This window comes from Mixophyes fleayi, chromosome 5 (assembly GCF_038048845.1).
Source record: "Mixophyes fleayi isolate aMixFle1 chromosome 5, aMixFle1.hap1, whole genome shotgun sequence".
Taxonomy (NCBI): Eukaryota; Metazoa; Chordata; class Amphibia; order Anura; family Limnodynastidae; genus Mixophyes; species Mixophyes fleayi.
Genome location: NC_134406.1, coordinates 208,227,942 through 208,245,682, shown reverse-complemented (window position 1 = coordinate 208,245,682; position 17,741 = coordinate 208,227,942). Strand labels below are relative to the sequence as shown.

At 37.7% G+C, this 17,741-nt stretch overlaps 1 protein-coding gene across 2 annotated transcripts in view; it reads right to left on the bottom strand.

Annotated features, from left to right (window-relative positions):
• MYOM1 (myomesin 1) overlaps positions 1–17,741 on the bottom strand; it is a 95,106-nt gene that overhangs the window by 57,822 nt on the left and 19,543 nt on the right. For both annotated transcript variants that reach the window (XM_075213362.1, XM_075213363.1), the window contains 7 exons: positions 16,264–16,477; positions 10,013–10,170; positions 8,301–8,393; positions 4,888–4,976; positions 4,730–4,789; positions 2,928–3,092; positions 477–638 (listed from right to left, as the gene is read on the bottom strand). In XM_075213362.1, the coding sequence (XP_075069463.1) occupies positions 477–638; positions 2,928–3,092; positions 4,730–4,789; positions 4,888–4,976; positions 8,301–8,393; positions 10,013–10,170; positions 16,264–16,477 (941 nt within the window). The remainder of the gene's footprint in view (positions 1–476; positions 639–2,927; positions 3,093–4,729; positions 4,790–4,887; positions 4,977–8,300; positions 8,394–10,012; positions 10,171–16,263; positions 16,478–17,741) is intronic.

The following is a 17,741-nucleotide window of genomic DNA, read 5'->3' as shown; positions in this document are numbered from 1 at the left end:
GTGCAATGAGCTACAACCTAGTAAATTGTTATGTGGTTTATGTTTTCTTCTAATGCAATCCGATTTTTTATTTTTTTTAAAGAGATGGTGCATTATTAGAAAAAGCTGCAAGGGTGCCAGTATTTTTGTCCACCACTGTGTGTGTGTGTGTGTGTGTGTGTATAATATATATATATATATATATATATATATATATATATATATATATATATATATATATATATATATACACACAAGTTTATTGTATTGTATAGTTTTGCCCTAATTTATTTCAATATGTGAAAGCATATATCCCTTGCATGAGATGTTAGTAATCGGTATATGACAATCTGTTCACGTAGGAGCATTTTGTTAACCACAACACTTTACTAACCAATGTTTTGTAGAAAGCTATAGGCTGAAGTTATACATATACAAATGTAGTAATAGTAAAATTACATTTATAGTATATGAAGAGATGAATGATTTCTTCTTACCTCTGACAAATACATAGGCACTGTACTGTTCATAGTACTCTCCCATGACTGCTCGCAGGGTGTACAGTCCTTCATCCTCCTTATTGAGATGTCTCAGGGTCAAAGAGGCATGTTCTCCACTCCAGTGCATGCTGACCCATTTGGATGGGGTAATCAGAACGCCTAAAAATTAAACAAAGTGCATTAAACACAGTCGTATGTTAGTTTTAGCATGTAACAAAATGAGACAACATTATAAGGAATAACTAGCTTAACGCAATCTATAATACTGATGGCTGCAAAATAACAGAGAACATAATATATACAATGAGACAAAGACAAATCACAGAAAAAAGAAGAGCTCCTGTAGAACACGACCATAAAGTATATCATCATCATCAGCTATTTAATTAGTAGTGCTAATTCTGCAGTGCTGTACAGAGAACTCACTCACATCAGTCCCTGCCCCATTGGGGCTTACAGTTTCCTAACATTAAATTCCCTAACACACACGGACCAAGAGAGACTAAAGTCAATTTAATGGCAGCCAATTTACCTATTAGTATGTTTTTGGAGTGTGGGAGAAAACCAGAGCACCCAGAGGAAACCCACGCAAACACAGGGAGAAGATACAAACTCTACAGAGATCAGGCCATGGTCTGGAATTGAACTCATGACCCTAGTGCTGGGAGGCAGAAGTGCTAAACCACTAAGCCACCATGCTGCCCATGCGAAATGAAATGGACAATTGCTATGATCATACAAAATGCAATGTAGTTACTAACCATAAGAAGCAATAATCTGCAAAAATGTCTCAACCCATCAGATGAGTAAAATGAAGCAAGGTTTCTTTTCTATAGATATGCGCCATTCCTTCCTTTCTACCCTTCTCCCATCTGTCGATCCTATCTGTATGTCCTTGTTACATTGTATGTTGTATATAATATGCTGTATTGTGCTATCCACTATGTTGGCTATGTGTATTGTTGTACTTTATTATTCTAATTTGCACCTAGGTATTATCTGGGTTATGTATTATTATTGTATTTATGTTTTATTATTACATACGTATTTTGTTTTGTATTGATGTACCTTTGCTGTACAGCACTGCAGAATCTGTGGCGCCTTATAATTAAACAATCATGATGATATTTTATCTCTCTCTATCTCTCTTCTCTAGTTCCCTCCATATCTCACTCTTTCTCTCACCTCTTTTTAGTTTCTGTCACTTGTTTCTGTCAGTTGGTCAGGTCTCTCCAGAAACATCCAAGCAAACTGATAAACTAAAAACATGCCATTCAACGTGGAATGGCCAAAGCTACATAGCCATTCCTTGCTATTGATAACCGTCAAGATCTATACTACGATTCTCCACCCACCTTGTTGTCCCCAACGTCAGCAGTTTCAAAATTCAAATCTAGTAATGTATTGTACTAAATGATTTAAAAAACAAAGCAAAACTAAACCTTTAACATTACTACAATTGTATCATAATTATACTATATAATAATTGCTTACAAGAATCAGTGCTGATCTTAGCGTGTTCCACAACGCATTATATATATCAGTGCAAATGTATCTTTCATATACATAGATGCATTAAAATACTTACTGTCTGATAAGTAAATATTTTTAGCATTGTGCTATATCTAATTAAAATAGCAAAAAACAGTGCCTGGATAAACAGTAAGTAGGCTTATGAGTGTATACAGACACTTGTGTGATCAAATCTGAAATATCTGACTGTTCCGTGCTTGGGCTAAACACAAGGGTCAGACAGTGTGCCATTAGCAAGGATGGACGGTGACCACATACATAGTCGTAGACGATCATTGTCAGACTGAAACTACTGTTCATCCCAACTGACATCTGATATTAATGAGCTTTATAGTATTCTTAAGCACAAACAGTGCAATTTATGGAACATTAGGTCTAAAATAAAAGGTCTTCCTATTAGCAGTGTGATGAGTTTAAAAATAAAATAGTAACATGACAATAGAAAGTTTTGTTGACAAATGGATGATTTTTAACAAGGTCTTATTTGCAATAAGCTGTATAGTGTTAGAGAAGAAATATTTTAGTACACAACTAAGGTGGTATTGTGGTCAGTGGCGGAACTACCATTCATGCGGCCGGTGCCGTGCACTGGGGTCCATGGAGATAATGGGGCCCGCTGCATGGCAGAAGCAGAGGGTCTGGGGCCCCGGTTCCCTCCTCCCTACCTTCATACACCCGGGGCCACAGCTCGCTAGTTCCACCTCTGATTGTGGTTGTTTCAAATTCACTCTTATATTTCTGTTTCTATATTTCCACACTTATTAGGCCTGTACAACATTCAATGAAATGAGCAATAGTCCCCTACCATTTTGGTACCACTGTATGTACAACATTCAATGAAGTGAGAAATAGTCCCCCACCATTTTGGTACCACTGTATGTACAACATTCAATGAAATGAGTAATAGTCCCCTACCATTTCGGTACCACTGGATTTCTGGCTGAAAGCGTTTAATGGTTGGGTGAATAATGACTGTGGAACCCAGACTCAGGGTGTCACCTTCTTTGCCAAAGGAAACTCCGAATGAATCAACAAAATGGATATCGAACTTAGTAGCAAAGCCATATGGGGTGACAGCAACTGCAAGAAAAACTCAATGAGACAGTGATAAGAAGCAAAAATATGTACTTAGAGCAAAACATTACTCTCCATGCAGCAGTTCAACATAGTGCCCATGTGTATAAAAAGAAAACTGCTTCTCAAGAATAACAATATGGTACTTTGTGAAATGTACATCCTGGCTACACATGCCACAATCTAACAGGATCAGTAAGCTATTTAACAGTAAAGAGCTGGTTCCTGTGTAATGATACTGTTCCCAGCTGTTAGATGGCTCCTGCTCAGCATTTAATATAGAAATAGAAATTGTTATTAAAAAATAGGGTTAATATACTTTTGAGGACTGGTCACTACGATTACCTCATATTTATTGTAATTCATTACACTTGTGAGTGTTATCTTTTATTTTTTTTGGATTGTCCGTAATAAATGTTTCCTAACTAATAACTGCCCAGACATTGTGCAATTGTGCTTACAATTCTATTCACAGATAATGTAATTGAATGATGCATTAACAGACAATATATGCCCTACACCATAAAATATTCCTTGCAAATTGCATTATATAAACCAACAGGAACAGTTTAAAAGGAACTCTGCTTATTAATGTTACTAGAAGGATTCTGTACATTATTTTAATGATTATTGTGGGTATCTTGATACATGCTCTATCTTCTGTTTGTAATGATAACCAATTTTCTAGCCACACAATATCAATAATATCAATAACTTAGGGCCTGATTCATTAAGGATCTTAACTTGAGAAACTTCTTATTTCAGTCTCCTCGACAAAACCATGTTACAATGCAAGTGGTGCAAATTAGTATTCTGTTTTGCACATAAGTTAAATACTGACTGTTTTTCATGTAGCACACAAATATCAACTTTACATTTCAGTGTACAAATAAGATATCAAGTATTTGTGTGCTACATGAAAAAACAGTCAGTATTTAACTTATGTGCAAAACAGAATACTAATTTGCACCCCTTGCATTGTAACATAGTTTTGTCCAGGAGACTGAAATAAGAAGTTTCTCAAGTTAAGATCCTTAATGAATTAGGCCCTTAGTGTCAGCTCATCTGTATTGTTTTATGTCCACTTTGTTGAAGTTTCAGAACATAGCATATAATTATGTTGTACTGTACGAGATCAATCAGTTCCTAATATTATCCGATGAGAGGACTAATACCATTCAACAGCCACATATTATTTTCTCATTGTGTATGACAGTCATATGACCTTTATATGTAGAACCCCCAGCCTTAAAAATATAACACTTAGGGCTAGATTTACTAAGCTGCGAGTCTGAAAAAGTGGGGATGTTGCCTATAGCAACCAATCATATTCTAGCTTTCATTTATTTAGTGCCTTCTACAAAATGACAGCTAGAATCTGATTGGTTGCTATGGGCAACAACCCCACTTTTTCAAACCTGCAGCTTAGTAAATCTAGCCCTTAGAATACTTTGTTAGCATGAATTGTCTGAATGTGCCATCTGTTCCCATAATGTGCGTTGTATTTTTATGTTACAGACCAAAACCACATTATCAGTATTAATCAATGTTATTTTCACAAAGTACTGTACTTAGAAAATATATTACTAATCATTTTCATACATTATATGAACTGTAAAATAGCTGCAAAAATTATAACTCACAGCTGAATGGTTCCCCCTTTGAAGGAGGGAAAGGCGTCACATCCAAGTCCCCTTTATACCCTGTTAAAAAGAAATAATTCAATTAATTTAAGGACAGATGCACTGTCTATAGTGCAAATAAAGGTATATAGAGGAAAAGTAAAAATTTGCAAACGTACTCTTCACCACAAGAGAAGCGAATGCAGAGTTCTCCCCTTTTACATTCATAGCTGACGCATGATATTGTGCGGTGTCCTCAAAATCACACCTGTAAAATATCCATATTATAATTACATTTTTAACTTCACATTTAAAACTATATTATCCTTTGTACATATCTCCTTAGTGTAAAATATTCAGGGGCGTATGTTGAGTTGAACGCAAATTGCAGGTTTGGCGTATAATATGCATTATTACATCTGAGCATGCACACAAACCTCTAGCTTCCTACATATCAAACCACTCATTTCGTGTTTCTACCTCCGGCACATTCTCCCCTCCACTCCCACTATCTGCTGGGGTCCCACAAGGCTTTCTCCTCACATCCAGACCCTCTCACAGTCCTGTCAACTCTACCTTAAAAACATTACCAGAGAATATGCTCTTTTCTTACCAAACATGCTAACAAAAACTCTTATGCATTCTCTCATCATCTCCTGTCTTGACTATTGCAACCTCCTGTTACCTGGCATTTCCGACACCCATATATTCTCACTTCAATCCATCCTAAATGCTGCTGCAAGACTGATCTTCCTCTCTCACAGCTCCACATCTGCTGCACCACAAGGCAAATCCCTACTCTACTCTGGCTCCCTGTGTCCTCCAGAATCCAATTCAAACTACTCTCCCTTATCTACAAAGCCCTTAACAACACTACCCCTGCATACATTTCAAATGTTATATAAAAATACTCTTTCTCCCTCATAGATCTACTTCTGACTTGCACTTTGTCTTGACTCTAGTAATTTCCTCTCCTTCCTACAAGACTTCATGTTCGTCACTGACCATGTGCTATTTAAATGGATGTATAGGATCAAGAAGTTAATTGTCCGGGTAACTCTGTGGTTCTTAGCACTCCAGCCCTATGGCTAGACGTGTATTATATGCTGAAAATCTTGCTGTCCTAACCATCCTGACAATAAAATTGGACACTTGATTCCGCTATCCTGGAGTGAAGCGTCGTCTAAATACCAACCTCATCACAATATACACGATATGGACAAAAGTATTTGGTCACACATGTTAATTATTGAATTGAGGTGTTTCAATCAGACCCTTTGCCAGAGGTGTATAAAATCAAGCACCTAGCCATGCAGTCTACATTTGCAAACATTTGTGATACAAAATAGGTCATTCTGAACAGCTCAGTGACTTCAAGCTGTGATAGGATGCCACCTTTGCAATAAGATGGTTCATGAAATTTCATCCCTGCTGGATAATCCACGGTCAGCTGTAAGTGATATTATTAAAAAGTGGAAGTGTTTAGGAACAACAACAACTCAGCCATGAAGCAGAAGACCATGTAAAATCACAGAGCGGGGTCAACGACTGCTAAGGCGCATGGTGTGTAAAAGTCACCAACGCTCTGCTGATTCCATAGCTGAAGTGTTCCGAACTTACACTGGCATTAATTTAAGCACAAAAACTGTGACATATGACAATTATGGGGGTATATCATAACACAGAGAAAAAAATGTTTATCTAAAGAATCCCTTTAACACTTTGAATTTCATAATATGTTCATTTTTGTCATGTATGTGTGCAGCAGATTATTTACAGGGCCGGAGGTACAATAATGGCACTCATCCTGTGTTTTTAAAGACCTGCAGCGCCCCCACATGGCGCGTTGGTCATTGAGATGAAGGAGAGGTAGCCAGCAGCTTCTTACATGTAAAACTAGCAGCTGCTCCTTCATGTTAGTGTTATGCTGGGAGTGTGGTGCTTGACTATGGTGTCTGTGGGGTTTGGGCGTAAAGCGAGGGGGCGGGGCACTGCTTCCAACGGGAGACCGGCGCCACCTAACTCGCCCCAAGGACTCGCTCTGGCCAAGATTATGTAAACAGAATTTTTATTCATGTGCTGTAAGCTTAATACCCTCATGCTAAATCTATAGCAGAATTATCATAGCTGTAACAAAACATTCCATCAGTTTATCTCCTTGTGCCACCTGCTAGCTGTTAATACAGGGTCATTGATACATTTATTTGTAAAGATCATGACAGGTATCCCAAGAACGTAGTACTGACCCAGAAATAGAACAGAAACACAGCTGTAGCTTACTTATGTAATGTAACGAAAAAACAAAACAAATCAAATGTCCGCAATATGTCACATGAACAGAGAACAATCCAAATATTTTACGTAATATATGCATTGGAAGTGAGATATTACGTTGTACACATTTCCAGATTATTGTTTTAATGTTACATTGAAAAATCAAAGCAGAAGCATCACCTCAAGTAATTGGTGAAAGGAAAGATCTCACTGTGGCAAATTAAAATGTTATAATGTCCTCCCAGCCTGTGTTAACTGAGTTACATGTACTGGGAGTATAAAATGTTTGCAATACCGTAACTGTTTGCCTGTTTCATCTTTATGTTACCTTAAAACTTTTACAATTAAGGGGCCTGATTCATTAAGGATCTTAACTTAGGAAACTTCTTATTTCAGTCTCCTGGACAAAACCATGTTACAATGCAAGGGGTGCAAATTAATATTCTGTTTTGCACATAAGTTAAATACTGACTGTTTTTTCATGTAGCACACAAAACAGAATACTAATTTGCACCCCTTGCATTGCAACATGGTTTTGTCCAGGAAACTGAAATAAGAAGTTTCTTGAGATAAGATCCTTAATGAATCAGGCCCCAAGAGATTTAAAAAAATGTTATAATGTCCCAAGGCAATTAACTAAACAAATAAAATATTATTTAATTAGTTTAGTAAACACAATAAAAATATGTACAATAAGACTTTAAATACAGCGTGTAGGTATTGTACTAGCTATAGTGCCTCTAGAAGGATTTTTTGTTTAGCCTTGTGTGCAAGCCCTGTAAACCCGTATTACATTCTTCCAAGCCCAATGGTTTACTTGTGACTTGTGATAAGTGTGTAATTTAAACTGATGGAGAGGTGACAAGAGTTGTGGAAACAGACACAAAACGGTGTTAATCTCTGATCACTTGTGTAATGATAAGTACATCACATTCTGACATTCACTGTATGATTGCATTAACAAACAATAAGATACATAAAACTAACAATATTGTCCACTTATTTATGGGAAAAACAGTGTAAAAAATTGCATGAAACACTGACATATATAGTTATAGTAAATGCATACTTGCCAACTCTCCCGGAATGTCTGGGAGACTCCCGAAATTCGGGTCAGTCTCACGGACTCCTGGGAGAGCTGGCAAATCTCCCGCATCCCGCTAGTGCCGTCACAAAATGACGCGTCCATGCCCTGCCCCTCCCGCCGTTCCATCACGCCCCCTCCCGAAAAGAACTTGCCCAAAGTAGGCAAGTATGGTAAATGTGGATAGGTTAATGTATATACTCCTCAGCTACTCAGACCTTATCCGTTACTCACTTATTAATCTCCAGCGAGTGAAGACCATATGCACTTTCAATTTTGTATTTCTCTGGATGAGTTTGGTCATTGATAGGAACATTGTTCTTATACCTGAATAAAAGAAACACAAAGAAGTCAGAGGGACACATGTTTACAAGGGTGTATAGAAGTGCTCTTCTTTTTGTCAATCTTAAATACAATAAAGTATACATTTGGTTCCCATGTACCTGTTGCACAAATACAGGGGAGATAGGCATTTTGTGGACTGAAACACTATTCTGGAAAATGCAGCTTATTTATAAGTACTATATGTAACCGCTCAGTCAAACAGAGAGAGCAATGTACTCTAATTGTCAGACTGCATTGTGCTCTCCTTTGGAGATACAAAAGTACATATTTTAATATATATGATGTGTGAATCAGCAACATAGTAAATAGTTTTGAACTGCATTGATCTGCTCAACACAAACACAGAGGACCTTTGTGAACGCCGTGAGCCTCAAGTTAATGCTTTCCTGGAATATTATTACTAAGAACTCTGAACTTAATACTTGTGCAGTGGACATTCTGGAGCTATTCTGGTTAAGAGGTGGGTGGAGAACTGATTACATTATTTCAGATATCCTGTGGCTATTATACATACTTGCCAACTCTCCCTGAATGTCAGGAAGACTCCCTGAAATAGGGGTGATCTCCCTCACTCCCTGAAGAGTCTGGCATTCTCCCTGAGGCTGAGCCAGTACAAGACGTGGTTGGCTTCACCATCTGTGGCATGATGACACAGTTCAGAAATTGTGTCATATGTCCATGTATTGATGCCTATGGAGGTGGCCATTTTCATGGAGACCAAGATTTAATAAAAGACTGACAGGTAAGACAACATTACTTCAGTAATGGGGACAGAAATGTAAAAGACATTTCAGTCTCTAGAGATTCATTAGCTGTTTTTCTTTAACACATAGTTAAATACTCTCCTGGAATGTCCGGGAGACTCCCGCATTTCTGGGAGACCTCCCGGGCTCCCGGGAGAGCAGGGCAACCTCCCGGTTCTCACTCCTGCAATAGATAAGTGGCGGGGCTTAATGACGCAAATATCGCGTCATCTTAGCCCCACTCCCTGCTCTAATTGGCCAAAATTGTGACAATCATTTAGGGGGCAGTGCCAAAATTATGCGATTCATCAAGCCCCGCCCCCGCACGCCCACCTTCCCCGGGATCTCCCTGAAGCCAACGAGGAAAAGTTGGCAAGTATGCTATTATATACATGTAAGTGTTTTTCCACAGGTACATGATACAGAAATTCTGGTGATATTTAATATAGGAATCTGTCGCGGTTATAAGGAATTATTTTAGAGGCCACTTGGTATAAATAGAGCTGAAAAGTAACCCTGGACAAGATGTATAGGGTCAAGGACAGCAGCCAAGAAGAGAGAAACATACAACCTTGCTTCTGTGGTTCATTTAGTTGAAAAATGTTTTACTTAGGCGCTGGAATAAATGCTTTTCTGGAGTATAAAAATAGAAAAGAACGACACTGTTCCTTTCTGAATTCCTCATCTCTCTCCAAAAAAAATTCCCTTATGCGCCTATTATAATTACTTTTGTATACTTAATCTAGGAGGGTTCAGGCCCTCTCCTCAGACTTGGAGCTGCATCCACACTACTTTGCCTGTTATGCTGAGATCGCTGCCCCAACAACTACATTAATACAGAAGTAAACATGAACGTACCAGGTGACTCGTGGCTCTGGCCAACCACTCACTGTGCAGTGAAATTTCACATTCTGCGTCTCCCAGATAGTATGAGAGCGAGGCTTGATGACAAAGACGGGAGCATGTAACAGTGTGTCCTCATTTATCTTTCTGTGAAATTCTTCAGTGTCTTCTAGCTGGAGAAAAGACATAAGAGAAATTGTGCTTTTGTATACTGTATTATTCTGTAAAGCAAAGAAATAAAACAGTCAACACTTCTTCTGACAGATACTGCACACTCTACCTATTGTAAAGTGCTCTGATCCCAACTCTATATTTCATTATTGTAGTTACCTGGGTTGAAGTAATTAGCTGTTCCAAAGGGTGTTTTTTTTACATCGGTTATTTCATTTAGCCCATTCCATAGATGCCGAAGGTGGCCTGACCACACCAGGTAGGTGGCTCCTCCCACTACACAAGCAGTCCAATCCCCGGTGCTTTGTACCTGCCCCCCCTACTCTTGGTGCCCCTGTACTGAGTAGAATAGTTTGTCTACTGGAGAGGCTGCAAGAACAGGTTACAGTAATTTGGAAGCAGAAGGAGACTATGGCCACAAGGAAAGAGGTATGATTAATCAGTGAGGTGTCCTAGGAAGACTATAGAACCAATGAGTGTATATCAAAATATGGATATATGTCGTAGTATACCGATCACATATTGTGGTCAGTCATTAGTATTAATTATATTTATTAATTATTATTATGCCATATTTTCCTATTACCCTGCTATTGCCAGAAGGTGGAGGTTGATAACCATTCCCCACCCGCTATTTTTACTTGGATCATTTGTGTACTGCAATTATATATTTTGTCCAGCAATTATTCTTGGCATCAATATGTTTGTGTACTGGGTTTTATAATAAAATTGAGTCCTATAACAGGTTTTGCCCAAGGCAGTCCCTCCGTTACTCAAAAATAAAGAAATAATTCTTGGTGGTGTTTTGCCAGGTCTAAGAAACCCATAGGGATATTTGTGGAAAGGAATCTTACACGTAGCTGGGAATCTTATAAGTAGCTTCTCATGTCATACACTGATGAAATCTTTACACTGGATGATTACAGCCAGATACTAATATGAAACTAATTTACATCACAAGGTGGGGTTGTGGCTTAGTTATCACTACACATTCAACGCCTGTTATGGTAAGACCTGTGACCCTGCTGGGTACTACAAATGAATGTGATGTTAATCTCTGACCTCTGATTGGATAGCGCAATACACTGTTGAAGTCAATAATTGTTCCCACACACACACACACACGAACCAGGCATCGCCAAAAAAAAGAGTTAATAAAAAGTGTCTCTGACTAAACAAAAACCCTTGTTTGTGTTTATCATTTTACTGTATCCACTTAGCTAGTCATAGAACATTATTTATGTTGTAGACACAGAATTTTTATACAGTATTATGCCATAACACCAATTATCCCACAGCTTTGATTGCAAAACTATCAAATTCTATTCACTTACATTTTCCATACCGCCACTTCTAAACTCCCAACTTATTGCTGCTATACCGCAAACAGGGGCCATTGTGTTCCATTTTTATTATGTTTATAAGCAAAGGAAATGCTAAAAACGAAACTGATGTCATCTTTATTGCTGTCTGTAACAACGTGTATTACTTACTGCATGGTTATGGAAACATGACTGATGTGCTTTTCAGATGACTTCAACTAACTGAAATCGACAATGTACAAAACACACAACACAATTTCTTACATGTTTTTATTTATTTTTATGTTCCTTTAAACCTCAACATATACCGCATAAACAAAAAAGTACACAATGGGCTACCAATCTCACCAAATAATCCCAAACACATCACTGGGTAGCCCACAAAAAACTATTTTATCTAAGAACCAATCAATTAAGAAACTGACATGAAAAAATTACATAAAAAATAAAATATGTCAATCTGACGAGTTATTCTGCCTCTTAAAATGCCTGAAAACCTTATGAGACTAAATATTTCACAAATTAAAAAATGCAAATAACTACTGTTAATGTCTTGGAAGCTGGTCTAGCTAATGGGGTTAAAGAAACCAGTGATAGCTATGGCACACTGGCTTTGCTGCAGCCCCAAGTGGTTCCTGCATGCAAAAAAGCCTCAGTAATTTCAGTTCAACTTATTTTATCATTATCAGCAGCTATTTATATAGCACCACAGCACTGTACAGAGAACTCACTCACATGTGTCACTTCCCGATTGGGGCTTACAGTCTAAATTCCCTAACATACACACACAGACAGAGAGAGACTAAGGTTAATTTGATAGCAGTCAATTAACCTACCAGTATGTTTTTGGAGTTTGGGAGGAAAATGGAGCACTCAAACAAAACCAACGCAAACACAGAGAGTACATATAAACTCCATACATTTAAGGTCATGTGTCGGGAATCAAACTCATGACCCTCTAATCTCATCTTTAATCATTTTAGTTTCTACCTAACTTCTCTTCATAGGAACAGGAAAGAGGAACCTACTGAGTCTTACCTATAGGTATCTACAATGTAAATATAGCACTAGTGTACACTAGGTATAATTTAGCACACAAAATGCACATGTTCTGTTTTATTGTAGATTTCTCCCCCTTTCTACTTGACTTCTTAAGGTGACCAGACATGAGCCAATCCTGCCACTTGTGCTGAGATTTGAGCAACAGAATCATCATATATAATCTGTCTGTTCATCAGGCCAGATCACTTCTGGCTTCATTGTGGCCAATTAGTGCGGTCAGAAGAGGACCATACACATAGGCCAGCAGTGGTCATCTTTCAAACTCATTTTTCACCTTGCCTGATATTGATCCTGTTTATTTTAGTAGGATCATGAATGGAGCAAGTAATATAAGTAGAACCTAGTACACGTGGAAACCTCTTGAAGTGGGTCTACACAATCAATAAAACAGAGAAGAACATTAAAGCACAATGATGGAGACACAAATTGAAATTACTATGATATCAGGCATTTGGGTGGTATTGCAAAGCTATGGTCCCAAAAACAGCTGCAGTGCCAAATAAGGATCCTGTTACCTTTGTGTTCAGTTACATTCCAACCGCACCAGCAGGCCTTGATGATGTAAGAAGTGATCCTGCTGCTCTATCCGAAAGACAAAACTGCGAGATCTTGTCATTTTCTACTTACATGTGTTTCCAATATAGACAGTGATTTAGCGACAGGCTGAAAGGGGCAGTTTCCATGTCACCTCTGGTTCTGCCACTAAGGGGGTAATTCAATTCCCATCGAAGTACCGCCGCGTTAAAGCTATTACCGTTAATATGGTAACTTTAACCGGGCTTTAGCTGCGAGCAAAAAGCCGGCGTTACAACTACTGTAATAACGGTATTTACGTGCACTATTACCGTAATAACGGTAACAGTGCGCAGGCCGCGTTATTTTTTCAAGTAACTTGGCCAATTGAATTCCCCCCTAATAGTCAAGTTCTCCAAGACTCTTTCACGTTTGCCATTGGCCTTTACAGGTTCTACACTCATCTTTTAGAAAAAAGGTTACAAATGTTTCAATTTAAACTTGAACATGTTTGAGCCCAAATATGGTCTAACGGACCTGAACATGATCAACCCTGTTTGACTTCCCTTTGAATTGCCATTTTTTTGCTGATTCAGCAAAACAGATTGAGAAACAATGTGTGGACTTTATAGCATCTCTATAAAGTATGAGAGGCTGATTGGGGCTGCCACGTATGCCACGTATGCAGATGAGCCCAATCCCTCCTATATCATTTCACTGATAGCACCAAAATTAAGACTTTACTAATATTTGGTTGATGAAATGAATTTTAATTATTTATCTATTTAATAATGCATTAAGAATCTTTCTGAAGAAAACACAAATGTTAGTAAACTGTATTAATTATATTATTAAACTTTGTATATGATTTCATTTCATTTTTAATGATTCTTCTCATCACACATAGTTTTACAGCTGGTGGACAGTGGTTCACTAGAATGACTAATTTACACCAACATTTCACGAAATATCCATGTAATTTAAAACCTGCAAATTATTTTCAGGGTTCACTTGAATGCCCTCTTAGGGCTCTCCACTTCCTTAATCTTCTCTCCTCATTTCTAGGCAGCTGAACATGCTCACATTTCACATGGGTCTGTCTGAGTGCAATGTGCACTGAGGTGTGAAATACAGCTCATAGCAAAGAACATTTCAATTAGTTTGTCTGGTACATCGATTATACATTAATCTTACAACAGTTTCTTACAAGTCAGACTGAAAAGCTGGGTATATATCTATGCAATTATCATGCAGATAACATGAGTCACAGCCATTTGTTCAGACATTGCAAGAATGTGCACGCTCCCACGATCATGCTTTATCGTACCAAAACACATTGCATCTGATGATTTGGTTTTATAAACGTCCTTAAAATCCCAATCAAGGAAAGAATGATGTCGATCAAATGTGGAAGTGTGTTTGCACTTACGACCAGCAGTGTAGGCAGATATCTGTAGAGTGTACAGAGTCAGATCTTTTCAGCAGATGGTTATGACAGATGAAGAACACAGATCTAAAGGTAAATTATGTAGGTGTGTACGCATGAATCGGTATGCTCATCTGGACTTTAAAACGGGAAGTAATTACAGAAATTGTGTCTGAATTAAGATTGCATAGTTGTGTACCCATATTAACAGTTGCTCTAGTAAAGTTTTACTCCAGTGAGAGTATTTTCCTATAATACCCCATTCATACTGCACCAAAATCCCGGGTTTTTGCCGGGCGAGCTCAAACGACCCGGGTCTTGGTGCAGTATGAATGGTACAAGTCAAAAATCCCGGGTCTAAATACCCGGGTCTTCAACCCGGGATTTATCGAGGGGTAATTCCCGGGTCGGACCCGGCTTGCCTGCACTATGAATGGTGCAACCCGGGTTTTTCAACCCGGGTTGCACAGAAAACAAGCTGATTGGCTGTCTGCCTGTCTCTGGAGGATGATGTCATCGGTGAAAGCCCGTGGAAGATTCGAGAAGGAGTTTAGGAGAAATGGAGAAATTTTTCAGCCAATGAAAACTGCTTTGGTGATGACTCCTACAAATTGCCAGGGCACAGACTTGTGCAGTATGAATGGGGTCAACCCGGGAAATTCCCGGGTCCGAGGTGCAGTATGAATGGTGTTTCTGAGCTGGGACGCTCCGAGCCCTGGCAAAAACCCGGCTTGAAAAACCCAGGATATTGCCGGGGCGGCAGTATGAAAGCGGTATTATTCACAGACAAAAAAACCTGAATACTCTGTCACAGCACATTTTTAAATTGGAACATAATGTAAGTAATCGTCTTAAAAATGCCCTTTTTTTTCTGCAAAAGTCTAAATGAATGGTTTGTACCTTGATGATAAATGTAAAAATGTTTAAAGCGTACCCTTACTAAGCTATTATACAGAGGATCACCACTCAAATGTGATGTAAGCACTTTATCATAGAGCAGGAATTCCACTCTGCATTGTCCCATAGCTCATCTGCTTACTGGACTGCAGTGACCAGCAATAGTGTCTGTCTTGACACTGTGGATACTGAGCAAAGCGTGATGCCTCTCATTGTTTCCTATGAGAGTGCTGGGTCGATTGCAATAGTGGTGCAGTGATCTTGAGCACAATGGTACAATGAACCTTGAAGGATGTAAAAATAAATAATAACAAAAATAAAATATAAATATACGTCTCCCTAGTGTTTCCTTACCCTACCTGGAACAGTATGGGGCTGGAGTAATACTAATTACTTCCCCATGCCCTTGGGAATGACCCCCCTTCCCCCACCCAAAGGATTTTTTTTGGTAGGGAGTTGGATTCTTATTTTTTAAACATTACTGTATTTATTCTTCTTATTATTATTACTATTGTTATTTTAGCGACTTGTAGTTCCACAACAGCAGGAGAGTCACAGGTTACTTAGGATTACCCATCTACCAATGGCAAAGGTAATGGAGATACCCACATTGATTGCAACCTCTGCAGTTCATAGTTCTGTTCTTCACATGGCACAAGATGGATGGAAAAAGCCCCGGCAATAGGCTGGGATCCATCCATCCATTAGTATGCTAGATCCACCACCACCTTCATAGGATCTAGCACCTACCAGGAGGACTTGTAGGTCCCCCAAGAATTTTCTGGGGAACATTCATTTGTCACATTCCCCACATCCTCCAAGGGTATTTCCAGGCTTTAAACACTGATTTACACATATATATTTTTGATTCTTACCGTCTTTTTGAGGGCTAGTCGCTCTGCCTTTTCTCGTATTGAAACACTTCTAGATTTCTTTTGATAGGACTCAGAATGCTCTGATGATGAAGAAGATGTCCTGGACACACTAATTCCTTCTCCAGAGGTAAAGAGGTTCCTTCGAGCAACATATCCAGCTGTCTCCTTAATCCTTTCTTGTTCTGTATCAGTGATTCCACTGACGTATTCTTGGCTGTAAGATGAAAGAAAATTGACAATTTATTTCTTGCAATTGATAATCATTGCTATATATATATATATATATATATATATATATATATATATATATATATATATATATTATCACATTACGCACTTTAGAAAGACATAATTAGAAATATTAATACCAATAATCGATTAGATTATTCTTAATGTTAATTATAACAATTACTAATTAGTTAATAAATAATTATTCTTAAAACAATGTTAGAAAATGCCCAAATGCTCTAAGGATGGACACTAGCAGTCTGGTTGGATCGACCTGTACATGGACACCATAACTTGCACGTCACCATTGAAAGCTAACTGCTGATTTGCTTATTGAAGATATATAATAATAATAATAATAATAATAATAAGAATAATAATAATATTAATAATAATAATAGTAATAATAATAATTTATTCTTAGATGCTTCTGATACATTTGAATGATTACCCTTTATGGAAAATAACCAGTTTGGTCTCTTATACTGACTTTGATACATTGTTAAGCCATTTCTAGCACATAAGTCTATGGATCATACAACATTATGATAATAACTCATTTTGCTGCCACATACAGTAGAATGTTGGCCAGTGGAGACTATTGATCTGACATTATACCATAGATTGTCAAAGGAAAAGGAAAATAAAAATAATTCTATTGTTATGGGGGCACTCTACCTTTCACCTTCTATTACCAATGCATATTAAAAGCTAAATCAACATAAAACATAGAATGGTATGATAGTAACATGTGTTTAAAGAATATCAATAAATGATCTAGCTTTTAATATGCAGTGGTGATAAAAGGGTGAAAGGTAGAGTGCCCCCATGACAAGAGCATTCTTTTTCTTTTAATTTGACAATTTATGCTTATAATTCTCTTGGGGTAGCACCTTTGGGAAGAAAAAAATATCGCACTAGTAATCATTAATGGACTGCTGTCTCAATATACTGTTATATTGCGTTTATTTATAATATTCTGCTAATCTATATTATTAATTGAAATAGAGGTGCAACCTGCCAGCTGAAATTAATCCACACAAAGAAAAAAACAAGAAAGCTGGACCTCCAATGGTTCACAAAACTGTCCTATATATAATATATTAGTGTTCTACAAGAGAAGTCAATTCAATTAAAATATAACTTTTATTATAATTATTAAAATATTATTCATTTAAAAGGAACAAAATTTATAGTGACAAGTGAAATAAAACAAAATGTTAAAAAATGCTGTGTGTGGCTCTCTTTCT